The sequence below is a fragment of the Papio anubis genome, chromosome 1 (genome assembly GCF_008728515.1).
Source record: "Papio anubis isolate 15944 chromosome 1, Panubis1.0, whole genome shotgun sequence".
Classification (NCBI taxonomy): Eukaryota; Metazoa; Chordata; class Mammalia; order Primates; family Cercopithecidae; genus Papio; species Papio anubis.
In genome coordinates this window covers 101,416,670-101,431,506 of record NC_044976.1, presented here as the reverse complement: position 1 = coordinate 101,431,506, position 14,837 = coordinate 101,416,670, and the positions used below count along the sequence as shown (strand labels likewise).

The following is a 14,837-nucleotide window of genomic DNA, read 5'->3' as shown; positions in this document are numbered from 1 at the left end:
TTTGTATTATTTCCAATGCTTAATAAAGCCCGCACTTAAAGTAAGCAGTAAAAGATCCAGTTAGGTGATGAGAAGGAGATTTTTAACTGTATATTTCATTCAGAAGGGTTATTTTAATGTTGTTTTATCAGCATTGTTCATTTTTATGCTTTAGAAATGTAATGTGCAAATATTTTATAACTAAAATTTTATGAAGATAGTAATGCACATGTTATAACTTTTTTCTCTGCTTTTCAAAGGGACATCCTGGTTTAATTGGCCTGATTGGTCCTCCAGGAGAACAAGGGGAAAAAGGTGACCGAGGGCTCCCTGGAACTCAAGGATCTCCAGGAGCAAAAGGGGATGGGGTGAGTAAAAATACAGGTTATTTTTTCTACTCATTTCCAATAATATACACACACACAGACACACACACACACACACACAGTCCTTTAAGTATGATCAAAGAAAGAATTTAGAGTGTCTTAATTCTAATTTGTTTAAGTCAGTAATGTTCTTAAAAAGATATTTGTATTCAGCCCTAGGGTAAATAAATTTTACAATATTTAAGTTAGAAACCATAAAAATTACAGTTGAGTATTATTTAAACCAACATGTACTAAATTCCCATCACCTGTAAATCATATTCTGAGGGATAAAGGAATATACACATATACACACATAGATTTAAAAGAAAAACCTCATTGATATTGTAGCAACATAGGAAAAATTCCGATTATTTTGCACAAGTTAATTTTTAGATTCAACATGGAAAAATGTTTAAGCCATTCATAAATATTTTTGCATACTCTAAATTTTATAGTGTATGCTGTTACGAAAATGTTAAAAAGTTATGAAAACATGAAAATGAAATAGCTGAGGAAATCCCTTTACATTGGCTGATTCTCTCTCTAGGGAATTCCTGGTCCTGCTGGTCCATTAGGTCCACCTGGTCCTCCAGGCTTGCCAGTAAGTACAAGACAAAATAACCTTATAAGGTAGGGTTAAGTTACAAATATAACAAAGAGACACAAATGCTCCAGATTTTTATCTGTGCTTTTGCCTTTGCATTTTCTAGGGTCCTCAAGGCCCAAAGGGTAACAAAGGCTCTACTGTAAGTACTTTTCCCTTTGACAATTTAATTTTTCATTGAAACCTATTTAATTGACTCTTCTTTATTTATGTCCTCTCTCTTCTTTCTAACAGGGACCCGCTGGCCAGAAAGGTGACAGTGGTCTTCCAGGGCCTCCTGGGCCTCCGGTAAGTACATGTTAACAAGAGTGATATTCTGATAATTCGCATCTGGAAGCTGCCAATGATTTCTCTGAATTTATAAGATAGACAAAAAGCACATTCTGTCAAAAGTGCTGATTTTATAGGAAACATTATATCATTTACATAATCAAGTCTACATGCCAAGACTTAAATTTTAATTGATTTCACTGTTCAAATATAAATACCCTAATTATATATTATAGCCTTGTTTTTATTAATTTTTCAAGAGATTCATATACTATTTTGTCACATTACTGAAACCAACTTATTTTATGCCATAAAGATACATTTATGCTTGACTCTAGGAATAATGACAAAAATTCAGATGCTTCACATTTTTTCCTAGTGCATATATAAGGATACTAATAAAAGCAATAGTAATAGCTACCACTTATTAATACTAAAATGTTCTAGGCTTCACATAACTAATTGAATGGTAGAATTAAAATATAGATCCATGTGAAAGAAACGTTATTCTTCTTTCTTGAGCTAAAATCTTTCCAACTATATGTATACTAGTTTGCTAGGGCTACCATAGCAAAGTACCACAGAGTTGGTGGCTCAAACAACAGAAATGTATTATCTCCCAGTGTTGGAAGCTAGAACTCCTAGATCAAGGTGTCGACAGCGTTGGTTCCTTCTGAGGTCCATGGCGGAAGGATCTGTTCTGCACTTCTCTTCTTGGCTTGTGATGGCTGTCTTTTCCCTGTCTCTTCACATTATCTTCCCTCTTTGGGTGTATCTGTGTTTAAACTTCTCCTTTTTATAAGAATATCGCTTACATTGGATTAGGGCCCACTCTAGTGACATTATGGTAGCTAATTATATTTTCAATGACTGTATTTCCAAATGGGATTACATTCTGAGATACTGAGAATTAGGACTTCAACATTACAAATTGTCGTGGGATCCAATTCAACCCATGACAATATGATAACTATTTGCTATAGCTCTGCTCGCAATGTGAATTAAAGTCTGGTTGCATTTATTTTAAGTTTGTTCATTTATAATGATTTAAGTCACACGTATTTGAAGCAAACTAATGTGTACCTATTTTTTAATGTTTAATGTTTTATAATATAAATTATCAAATATAATAGTTAAGAGCGCAATAGCTTTAAAGTGCTGTTCTAATCCTCAGAGACTTTACAATCTAGTTGTAGAGTTAGGGCATATAAATGATGACTAATAAACAAGAAACTAACATATATAACATATCTACACAAATCTGTGCTATATTATTGTGTACATAAAGGGCGAGAAGTCATCTAACTTATTCACCTACCTCAGTATTTCCACCAAGTTCATCATAGAAGAATCTATGACATTTATATATTTATAAACTTATCCTATAGCATAAATTTTGTAGCTACTGAAAAGTTAAACCAACTTTAATTTCTTATAACAAAAACATAACCAGTATTAATTAATATCTGCAGAATATTCCACCTTATGAAACAATTGCACTTATATTTTCTTCTTTACAGGGTCCACCTGGAGAAGTCATTCAGCCTTTACCAATCTTGTCCTCCAAAAAAACGAGAAGACATACTGAAGGCATGCAAGCAGATGCAGATGATAATATTCTTGATTACTCAGATGGAATGGAAGAAATATTTGGTTCCCTCAATTCCCTGAAACAAGACATCGAGCATATGAAATTTCCTATGGGTACTCAGACCAATCCAGCCCGAACTTGTAAAGACCTGCAACTCAGCCATCCTGACTTCCCAGATGGTATGTTAATAATACATGACAAAGCAAATGTACCGAGCCTCTGAGTTTCTGAGGTGCATTGTCAGCTCGTTTATTCTAGTTAAATGTTTAATACAGTCTCTAAATAAAACGAAAAGTTAATTCTCTTCTAGCCAGAAAAAAATCATTTATACTGTATAAATCAAGAGTTGCTTTGGAAAATCCTTGTCTGTTAAATAAAGTTTTATTAAACTATGACAAGATCATTGTTGGATGTTTAGAGCTAACACAAATGTACTTTGCTTGTAATAACTATCACAGAATAGATATTGTGTATACACACATGTGTATATTGTAATATGATTACTAACTTCATGTTAATGTGAATACATTAATATGATTAGTATTTTAGATTAGTATGAATAATATGGATATATGTAAATAGCATAACTGATGTATATTTGATCTATCGGTTTAGCAATGATTTGGTACACCGAATATTTAAGAATTTGGATAGCTTGGAGCAAAAATGTATCTTTAACTCATCCACAGATATTCCAAACAACTGTGAATTCTTACTCACTAATAACAATTAGGATAATTTATCATACCAACTCTTTGACAAAACCTTTATATACCTATTGGTCAGAGAAAGAAAGAGTTTCAGGTATGCTAAGTTAGTTGACTAAACTTATAGAATTATTAAAGTAGCAAGGGGCAGATCTTCATCTGATTTTTAAATTTCCCACTTTATGTTGAACTATTTTGTCTCCCCTTTACTCAGCAGAAAATATCGTTTTGCACTACCAGTCATATAATGACAGTTATAACTGTGATCTAAGTAACTCAATGCAGATAGAAAAATTCAGTGTAGTTCAAAAACAGCCGGCATAAAAAAAGGATGTCACAAAAATCTTCTAATCTTAAGCACACCTGTTAAAGGTAAAACACAGGTAATTATTAGTATTCCTATACAAACTGGTATCTGACATCTTCATGTTTATAATATGTTTATCTGAAAAAGATACATTTAGTTTAGTGATTTATAAGGAGATTTACTTTTAACTGGTAGTATTTAAGCAAAGGATTTAGATGATTTAGATAATTCAATGTTATATACTCCTAAAAACCATATAAGAAATATCAAAGATTTACAGTGGTTATCTCTACTTGGTAAAATCTTAGATGATTTTTTTATTTCCTTGTATTTTTTTTTTCCTGAGAATTCTAATTTGTTTCAGACATGAGTATATTAATGGTGTAATCTGAAAAAAATGTAGATGTTTTTGTTAAAAAACATATTAAAGCTATGTGACTGTTAGAATACTTTTCCTGTTTATATACAAGTAGTAGCAGAAGATAAAGCAGGTTGATACTGCATTTTTTAGAGTTCCAGCACCAAGATAAGCAATTTGAGCTTTTAAAATATTAAAAGTTCATAGCCAGTGGACTTATGTAATTCAAATATTTAAAATGAAGTGGCAGGATGAAAAACAGTTGGAAGTATAAAGGTAGAAATAATTTGATTCCTTTCCTTCTCAGTATAAAGGTCAAAGCTGCCACCCCTATATAAGAAAAAAAGAGATTAACAAGAGAAAAGTATTAAAAATGCATTTGATTATAGTTTAACATGACATAGGAGTCTTCAGATTCAAGCTGCAAAGATACAGAGGAAGCTGTCTGATTTTATGCTTAGGTTCGATAAGGCAGGGACAGCTGTGTAGAAATGCAATATAATATTGGATTAAAAAAGGGTATGAGCTAATGGTACTAATCTGAGTAGGGAAACCTAGTAAGGCCTTCTGTTCAGATTCTCCCTGGCCTCTGTATTGTAGCATTTCATCCTCCCAAGTACAGGGTAGAACCCCTCTGGAATAAAGGTTTTAATTACTTTACGGCCAACTGTTACATAGAAAAGTGGGTGAAAGTTATGTTAGCAGTGGCAAATCCATATGCCATACTAAGGGTTGTAGGAGTGAAAGTTTATTAGAAAGTTTTAGAACAGGAATGAAAGAAAGTGCACTTGGAAGAGGGTCAAGCGGTCGTCTTGAGGGATTCAAGTGTGTGGTTTGACCTTTGACTTGGGGTTTTCTATATTGGTATGTTTCTGAGGTTTGCATCTCTTTTCCCCTGATTTTCCCTTGGGGTGCGCTGTCTGCAAGGGCAGTGGGCTGTCAGTACTTTGGAGGGGCCACACGTACCTTGTGTTCACTGGAGTTGTGCGCATGCTCACTTGAGGCATTTTTCCCTTACCTGTTGAGTGTTCCCAGAGGAAGGTTATCTACCAGTCAAACGCCAACCATTTGCGTCTTACTGCGCATGCTTGAGCCCACTAGCCTACCTCCTGAGATCATATAAAGAAGCTGCTGGTCACCAGTTTCAGGTGTTTTCTATGAGGGAAAGGGAGACGGCCATTCCCTGGCACCAACTGCAACCAATTATTATTTTAGCGAGACAGTTTAACAACCGCCTGACCTTCATCTGATGGTCGCCTGACATTCCTGGTGGGGTTGGCGGGACTCTCCCTCCCTGTTTATGTCTGACTGACTACCTACTGTAACAGTTAGAGTAATGTGTTTAGGTTTTATAGCTGGCTTTGCAGAAAAGGGGTTCTGGTTTCTATGACCCACTTTGGGGAGGAGGGATTCTAATTTCTATAACTTGCCTCAGGGGAGAATGAGGGATGAGAGACAGGAGGGCAGAGGTCAGAGAAAAACTGCTTCATAGGCTTTCACTTTGGGGTATCATTTTCTGAGCACCAACAGAGGGAAGCAAAGTAATGTTTACATGTATATCACTTTTCACTCCTAGTAACTCTTGTTAACTAAAACCATATTGTCAGTTATCTAAAGAATAACTTTGCTACTCCCACTATTTTCAATGCTTACTCACGTAACACCAAATGAATGGTGATGATTATTCACATGATAAAATGTGTTCTGCAACACTTCAGCAATAGCGTTAATAGCAGGCTGCATTAAAATATATAAAGTAGTTCTTCTTAGGACCCCCTTCAAAGAGAGAGTACATTTATTGCAAGAAGTTTTTTTTTATATATATAAAATAAGGCAGAGGTTTGATCCCTGAGGCTAAGTAGATCCGACATCACCTCCATTGTTACAAATGAATAAACTAGGAAGAAAATATATTGATTATACTACTCAGATTATTTAAGTAGTAAATAATACTTATGAGATTTGGAGTCAAGTATGTCTTATTTCAATATGCATACAATTTATTACACAGGGATAAATGGAATGTTAATATTTGAGGAGATGATATTTAAGCTGAAACCAAAAAGTGATAGGCATGATAAGAATTTTAAAAAGGTATTCCAGGTAGAATATATGGGGCATCTGCAAAGCTTTGAGGCAGACAAGAGAAAGTATCACTGTCTATTAAAAAACATACCCCAATATGCCCAAAAGCTTAAAAGGGAAAAGATCTATTAACATGTATTTTTCCTATTTCTCTTTCTAACAAAATTTGATATCTAATGCATTCAACAATGATGTCAATGCATTTTTATATGACATATTTTTTGCTACTTTCTAGGTGAATATTGGATTGATCCTAACCAAGGTTGCTCAGGAGATTCCTTCAAAGTTTACTGTAATTTCACATCTGGTGGTGAGACTTGCATTTATCCAGACAAAAAATCTGAGGGAGTAAGTACCAATCTGTTTTGGTGGTGAATGTTGACAGTTCCTGCCATGTTTTGCAATATTGAACTAAACAGGAAAATTATACTGTCATATTTTCATTTATCTGCTTTTCTTACAGAATAATTAGAGCACTTCATTTGCATAAATATGAATAAGCACCAAATTGATGCAGAGAGTTAGCAAATACTTCTCTTCTTTATTTTTTACCCAGATGTATTCTTTCTGCACCTGCTTGCTCTCAAAAATTCTATGGCTTTCCATGACACAGCACAGCTGAATCTCAAATTTTAGTGCCTGTATAGTGTTCTTCTGCCCAATTACCACATCATAGACCTCACAGCTGCATATTACACCCAAAATATCTAATTTTATAAAGAATTAATCTTTTATATACAACAAAAGTCTTTTCTGCACTTACATATTTTTTAAATATTTAGCTCCTTTAAACAAATTATTTAATTTTTACCTAACAGTATTAGCAGTATACTGAGTTCTATCTTCAAAGCTAAATGCAAATCATTAATGTAAAGAAAGTTTATTCACAAGCATAACAATATTCTCCAAACATTTTATCAGTGGGACATTTTGTCTTTATTGGTATTCATGTAATAAATCTCATTCTTCCTAGTAAATGATGTGGACAATAGAGGCATAGAAACTCCTTAAGGCAAAACAAGTAGCTTTATGTGTGACTAATGGTTTTGGGAGAAAAATTAAGTTTCTGAGGAAAGAGTGGGTAGTAAGGGCAGGAGAAAAAACAACTTCCATCTCCCAACCCTACTTGGCATGTGATGAAGCACAGTAAAGCTACCCTAGCCTCCAGAGAAATGTGGAAAAATAGAAAATGCCGTTTCTTACACAGATAACTCAAGTTCCCTATTGTGAGGACTTATATACCCTTTGCTGTTCTTCACAAAGCAGAATAATAAATGCAGATCTATAAAAGATTCTAAATATTCTAACCAGCAGGGAATGATTCGGGTTGTTTCCAGTCAATGCCTTTCACATAGCATCTCTCCTTAGCTACTGTCTAAATACTTTCAAACATGTTCCTTGGCTATGGAGTGAAGACGGTACCTGCCTTGCTTGATGACACTGACTGACAGTTGGAGGATTTCCTTTGTAAAGGGTTTCTGAGTGTTCCACCAATGTCCCCTGCAACCCTTAGTATGCCTTTACCAGGTCGTCTTTCCCCTTTTCCTTTAGAGCCGATGAAGAGAACAAAAAGGAAATGGCTCAATCTTCACTGCATAGAATTTACAGGATCTATCTCAAATTTTTCTCTTTATCTCATTTTGTATAATCTAATTTGTATCATTTTAAAATGATTTTAAGAACTCCTTATTTTCTCAGTCTTACTAAAAATGAATTATATGTCTATAAAAATGCTGTTTATACTGTAAATTTTCACCTACTTACTAACTTTTCTATTCCTTTACAACAGGTAAGAATTTCATCATGGCCAAAGGAGAAACCAGGAAGTTGGTTTAGTGAATTTAAGAGGGGAAAACTGGTATGTTATTACCTCAACATGAAATGGTTTTTCACAAACTCAAGAAGTGAAGTTCTAATTATGTATTTCTGGACCTTAACAGTGAAAGTCTAAATTATGCTAAAGGAGGATTCCCTGTGGTCTCTAGTTTGTTCCACCTAATATCTCTTAGAGCACTGTGGTATCTTAAAGCAACCTAACATTTTTGTATAAAAGTAAATGGAAATATGCTAAATTTACTGAAAACAAGGATCAAATCATGCAATTTATTAAGTACCTGAGATAGACATCATAAAAATTGATTATGTTAGAAATGTCAGGTATAAGGAATATAATATCTACTTAGTATCTTCCTATTATTTCATTTTCTACCTACTTGAAACCTAATTCCTTCTTTGTTCTTCATTTCAGTAAGTTGGAATGTGCAACTTCTTCTGATTGTTCTGGCACAAATTTAAAGATTTCTGTACAATTACCAGTTCATTTCAATAATTTTCTAAAGATATTTTAAGATTAGATGTCAAAGTTAAATTCGTATTTAAAAGGTGTTTAAACATATACATGTGTTTAAAGTATTTTATTTAGAATTTATTGAATTTAAAGTGTTTTCCAATTATGCAGATAATTATTCAGTTGTTTAATGTTCTTTGAAAAGCTATTATTTTCCATTTATGACTATATAGTTATTATTTCTATACAAACTCATGCATATTAACCACTTGCATTGACGCTCTCCACTGGAGTTATAATTATCTATTATAGTCTTCCAGTTGCATATTAAACATCCATATTACATTATTATCTTTGTATAAGTTTAAAATATATACAGATAGAACTCTATCTTTGTGGATTAAATTTTCCCAGTAGATTTTTTTTCTTCAAAACTACAAAAATACTCATCATCTGATCTGCTATTCAATAAGAACTAAGTACAATCTGTTTTAAGGAAGAAAGTAACAGATAACTGCCTTTACATTAACCTCATCTGTAATCTAGGTGAACATCTCAAATTTTTTTTTCAAATTTAAGTGTATATGTTTCAGCTGAACTCAGATATTTTAATTACCAAAACTAAGACAATTTATAAAGATGATAGGAGACAGTTGTTAATAATTTACAGCTAAGACTACTTTACTGCTATAAGCACAGAATAAGTATTGACTCAACAAGTATTAACTTGTCTTGCACATTATGCTTGATGCTAGCAATACAATGTTGAGTACAAACATCATCTAAAAATAGACGAACAGGCATTTCTGAAAATATTAATAACCTTTGAGAATTATTGCCCCAAAAATGAAAAGTGCAAGAACATGTTTACAGATTTGGATAAAGCTGATGCATTTTGAAATGTTTGAAAGGAATAGTCAAAATCAAACATCATAAAACCAGATAAGCTTCGCATTACTCTGAGATTCCTTGGTTTTCATTGTTTCATTATTTTACCAATTTGTTTTTCGAAAAGATGCACAAATATACTGAAACATTTCTTGGAAACTAAAGCATTTTTTATAGAGTTGACTGTTTAGGAAACTAAGACATAGAGATAACATGATTGTTTCAAAGGTAAGCAGCGGCTACAGTAACTTAGGTGGGATACAATTCATAAAATCCTGTCTCTGGGTCTTCTGACCCTCAGTGTACACTTTTTTCAATTAGGTTAACATGGGACTTTTGATTCATCTACATGCTTCTGGCATCACAGTTCACTGTCGACGATGATGTTATTCTTGGTAGCATAAAGGAGGAAAAGAGTCATTAGGTGCCTTTTTATTCCTTTATTCCTAGCTTTCATATTTAGATGTTGAAGGAAATTCCATCAATATGGTGCAAATGACATTCCTGAAACTTCTGACTGCCTCTGCTCGGCAAAATTTCACCTACCACTGTCATCAGTCAGCAGCCTGGTATGATGTGTCATCAGGAAATTATGACAAAGCCCTTAGGTTCCTGGGATCGAATGATGAGGAGATGTCCTATGACAATAACCCTTTCATCAAAGCACTGTATGATGGCTGTGCGGTGAGTATAAGTTCTGCTTGTCTGCCTTCACAGAGATGAGAGGCAATATGTCACCGTTTCAATTGGTCCTAAGCCAGATTTTTCTCATGAAATGGATGTCAGTTGTTATTAACATTTGATGCTTAATCCTGACATGTTAAACTATGGTATGTGAGAAACCAGTAATCTTAACACACACACAGTTACACGCATAGACACTCTGAAACATTTTTAAAGGCATAATAGAAGGTAATCTTGGATTATGTTATTTTATTAATCCTGACATTTGAATCATATCACAGCCAGTTATTCCTAAAATGAAAAAGAAAATAAAAAACCTTATGTCATTTGCCTCCTTACTGGTGATTTTAAAATGACAGATAAAGGAATCACCATTACACCATTTATAATATCAGTAATTTTTAGCCCTATATTTTTTTTATAAGAAACTTGTTAATTTGTACTATATCAGTTTGAGATCCACTATCATTATTGTTATCTCTATCTTATAGAAGTACCTTTTTCACATACATAAGATTTTATATAAGAAAATAATAAATAGGTGCCCTAAAAAGCTCATTGCTTTAGCGAAATATTGATGACTAAAGAGAAGTCACAATTATAGATAAATAAGTTCATGTTTTCCTCAAAATGAGTGTAGTGCAAGTAGAATAAAGAAGAGAGAATAAAGCAAATGAATGGAGAAAGAGTTGGGAAAAGCTTCTCCAATATAGTTTATTGTTTAATATTCATAAAATTAACATATAGCAGAAGAAATTTTTTGACTTTTGATTTTCTGCATTATAGTTCTGAACCTGTATTCAAATTTTTCTGTAACAGAATTTGACCATGTATATCTTAACTATAATGGTAAAGATGTATTATTTATACAGGAGGGGCTGGATATTGTGGCTTACCCCTGTAATCCCAGAACTTTGGGAGGCCGTGGTGGGCAGATGACCTGAGGTCAGGAGTTCAAGACCAGCCTGGGCAACATAGTGAAACCTCATCTACTAAAAGTACAAAAATTAGCCAGGCATGGTGGCACATGCCTGTAGACCCAGCTACTTGGGAGACTGAGGCAGAAGAATGGCTCAAACCTGGGAGTCAGAGGTTGCAGTGAGCTGAGATTGCACCACTCCACTCCAGCCTGAGCAACAGAGCAAAACTCCATCTCAAAAAAGAAAAAGAAAAAAATATATATATATATGTGTATATATATATATATGAGGATTCAATACCAACATCAATTTTCATATTGTGTTTATTAACTCAAGATTCTTTTTAACTATGAAATATATAGCTGTATCATAGTTAAGTAATTATAGCTAAATATTAAATGTAGTAATCAATGTTCAAAATTTAGAACTATTTCAGTAATAAGAATTATTACATAGATAATAGAAAATTTGTTTTTCTATTCTCTTCTCTCTCAGCTTCTTACCTCCACTAGAAGCCTAAGAAAAATTAAGATGCACTTAAAAATATTAAATGATTGTGTAACTTTTTATTTCTGCTTTATTTTACAGTCCAGAAAAGGCTATGAAAAGACTGTCATTGAAATCAATACACCAAAAATTGATCAAGTACCTATTGTTGATGTCATGATCAATGACTTCGGTGATCAGAATCAGAAGTTCGGATTTGAAGTTGGTCCCGTTTGTTTTCTTGGCTAAGATTAGGACAAAGAACACATGAAATCAACAGAAAATATACCTTGGTGCCACCAACCCATTTTGTGCCACATGCAAGTTTTGAATAAGGATGGTATAGAAAACAACTTGCTACATATGCAGGTACCATTTAGGAGATACCGATGCCCTTGTGGGGGCAGAATCACATGACAAAAGCTTTGAAAATCGTAAAGATATAAGTTAGTGTGGCTAAGATGGAAACAGGGCTGATTCTTCATTCCCAATTCTCATCTCTCCTTTTCCTATCTGAATTTCTTTGGTGCTGTAGAAAACAAAACGAGAAAAATATATATTCATAAAAAATATGGTGCTCATTCTCATCCATCCAGGATGTGCTAAAACAGTGTGTTTAATAAATTGTAATTATTTTGTGTACAGTTCTATACTGTTACCTGTGTCCATTTCCAAAACTTGCACATGTCCCGGAATTCCATCTGACTCTAATTTTATGAGAATTGCAGAACTCTGATGGCAATAAATATATGTATTATGAAAAAATAAAGTTGTAATTTCTGATGACTCTAAGCCCCTCTCTTTGGTTAATAATAAAATGCCTTTGTATATATTGATGTTGAAGAGTTCAATTATTTGATGTCGCCAACAAAATTCTCAGAGGGCAAAAATCTGGAAGACTTTTGGAAGCACACTCCGATCAGCTCTTCTCTGCCGACAGTCATTTTGCTGAATCTCAGCCAAAAATATTACGCATTTTGATGCTTTATTCAAGGCTATACCTCAAACTTGTTCTTCTCAGAATCCAGGATTTCACAGGATACTTGTATATATGGAAAACAAGCAAGTTTATACTTTTGGACAGGGAAATGTGTGTAAGAAAGTATATTAACAAATCAATGCTTCCGTCAAGCAAACGATCATATGTATAATTTTTTTCTACCTTATCTCATCTCATTGTTTTCAGTGTGCTTCAATAATGCAGGTTAATATTAAAGATGGAAATTAAGCAATTATTTATGAATTTGTGCAATGTTAGATTTTCTTATCAATCAAGTTCTCGAATTTGATTCTAAGTTGCATATTATAACAGTCTCGAAAATTATTTTACTTGCCCGACAAATATTACTTTTTTCCTTTCAAGATAATTTTATAAATCATTTGACCTACCTAATTGCTAAGTAAATAACATATGGTGGACTGTTATTAAGAGTATTTGTTTTAAGTCATACTTATTCAGGAAAATCTAAACCTTTTTTCCCACTAAGGTATTTACTTTAAGGTAGCTTGAAATAGCAATACAATTTAAAAATTAAAAACTGAATTTTGTATCTATTTTAAGTAATATATGTAAGACTTGAAAATAAATGTTTTATTATTTCTTATATAAAGTGTTAAATTAATTGATACCAGATTTCACTGGAACAGTTTCAACTGATAATTTATCACAAAAGAACATACCTGTAATATTGAAATTAAAACGTGAAATTTGTCATAAAGAATTTCTTTTATTTTTGAAATCGAGTTTGTAAATGTCCTTTTAAGAAGGGAGATATGAATCCAATAAATAAACTCAAGTCTTGGCTACCTGGATTGGTCATTTTCTTTCTTAAATAGCTTCCAAATTATTCTCAATTGCAGATAAAGCTTTTGATTCTTTCTTGACCATCCAGATTAGAATAGTTTTACACTTCTGAACAAACATATTACCATTCAGAGATAAGTTGTCTAAATCCCCCACATGCGTAAAATAGTAAAAAGAACATGGTAATACTAAATTTATAAAATAAAAGTAGATTATACTTAAAATTTCAAAGAGATATTTTTGTAATTAAGTATTTTACAAAGTGTCAAAAGTGTTTTTGTTTCAAAATTAGTCATACATTCAGAACTTTTTAATTATCTAAAACATACATACAATTTTTGTATCATGGAATAGAAGGATTGTATACATTGGAAAATTTACTTTAGTGAAAGTATAGCAATAACAAAATATTTTGCATATTAGCCTGCCTCAGGGATGCAGTGTTATCCATTTAAAACAAAAAAAACCTTTAATTTGGCACTCAACAGAATGAATAGATAATTGAATGGCTTTGCTTTTATATTCTTCCCATATATGGATATAGTCTTCTGTAGGACATCAGACTTTTTTCTGTCCCTTATGATTAATTTAGTCTAGACAAAAGAAAGCTCATCAGAATAGAAAAAAACTATTAGATGACATTTTAATACTAGCCCCAGCAGGTATAAGTTATTCATATGAAAAATACAAAAAATAGTATAGACCTTGAAGGCGGGGTAAATCATGGACTTAGTGCACAGGAAATTTGATCTAACTGTCTTTAAGAAATAAAATTACAAACACAAAGTACAGAAGTGACTATAATGAATAAAGATAGGACAACAAATTATTAATTTTATTAAAAAGTTGACACATAATAATACCAGGAAATCTGGGAAAACAATGTTTCTATCTTTCTGAAACACTTCTGTGAGTTTTTATATTATATTTTTGGCTGCAATCAAGTGCCTCTTTATAAGAGATTTCATAATTTAACTTCCTGTAGAGTAAGATACTCTTAACCTGCAAGGTGAAAAAATGTTTCTTATTGATACCTTAGAAATATTTCTGTGTCATGTCGTTATTGGTAAGTATCATAAAATTTTTAGATTATTTAAAAATGTAGCAAAATCTCTATTACATATATTTCACATGCACTACAAAATTTGTGAGAAATTTCCACAGACTAGCTTCTGATTCTGTATATTTCAAATCTTGTTTCTCCTCCGCTGCCTATAGATTTTATATTCTGGGCACCATAAAACACATGCATGCCAAGGTACAAACTCAGTCCTCTTTGTGGTCATCATGACATATAATTAGTTCATTCCACCACTGCTATAAAGAAACACCTGAAACTGAGTAATTTATAAAGAAAATAGGTTTAATTGGCTCATGATTCTGCGGGCTGTACAGGAGAATAGCAGTTTCTACTTCTGGGAAAGCCTCAGGAAGCTTCCAATCATGGCAGAAGGCAACGTGAGAGTGAGGCATCTCACATGGCTGGAAGCGGTGCATAA

The 14,837-nt window shown here is 32.9% G+C and overlaps 1 protein-coding gene across 2 annotated transcripts in view; it reads left to right on the top strand.

Annotated features, from left to right (window-relative positions):
• Positions 1 to 13,340, top strand: part of COL11A1 (collagen type XI alpha 1 chain) — a 218,411-nt gene extending 205,071 nt beyond the window's left edge. For both annotated transcript variants that reach the window (XM_031651327.1, XM_031651330.1), the window contains 9 exons: positions 240 to 347; positions 895 to 948; positions 1,058 to 1,093; positions 1,186 to 1,239; positions 2,742 to 2,991; positions 6,505 to 6,617; positions 8,059 to 8,127; positions 9,895 to 10,128; positions 11,637 to 13,340. In XM_031651327.1, coding sequence (XP_031507187.1) covers positions 240 to 347; positions 895 to 948; positions 1,058 to 1,093; positions 1,186 to 1,239; positions 2,742 to 2,991; positions 6,505 to 6,617; positions 8,059 to 8,127; positions 9,895 to 10,128; positions 11,637 to 11,783 — 1,065 coding nt within the window. In that variant the 3' untranslated portion in view covers positions 11,784 to 13,340. The remainder of the gene's footprint in view (positions 1 to 239; positions 348 to 894; positions 949 to 1,057; positions 1,094 to 1,185; positions 1,240 to 2,741; positions 2,992 to 6,504; positions 6,618 to 8,058; positions 8,128 to 9,894; positions 10,129 to 11,636) is intronic.
• The last annotated feature ends 1,497 nt before the right edge of the window (positions 13,341 to 14,837 follow it).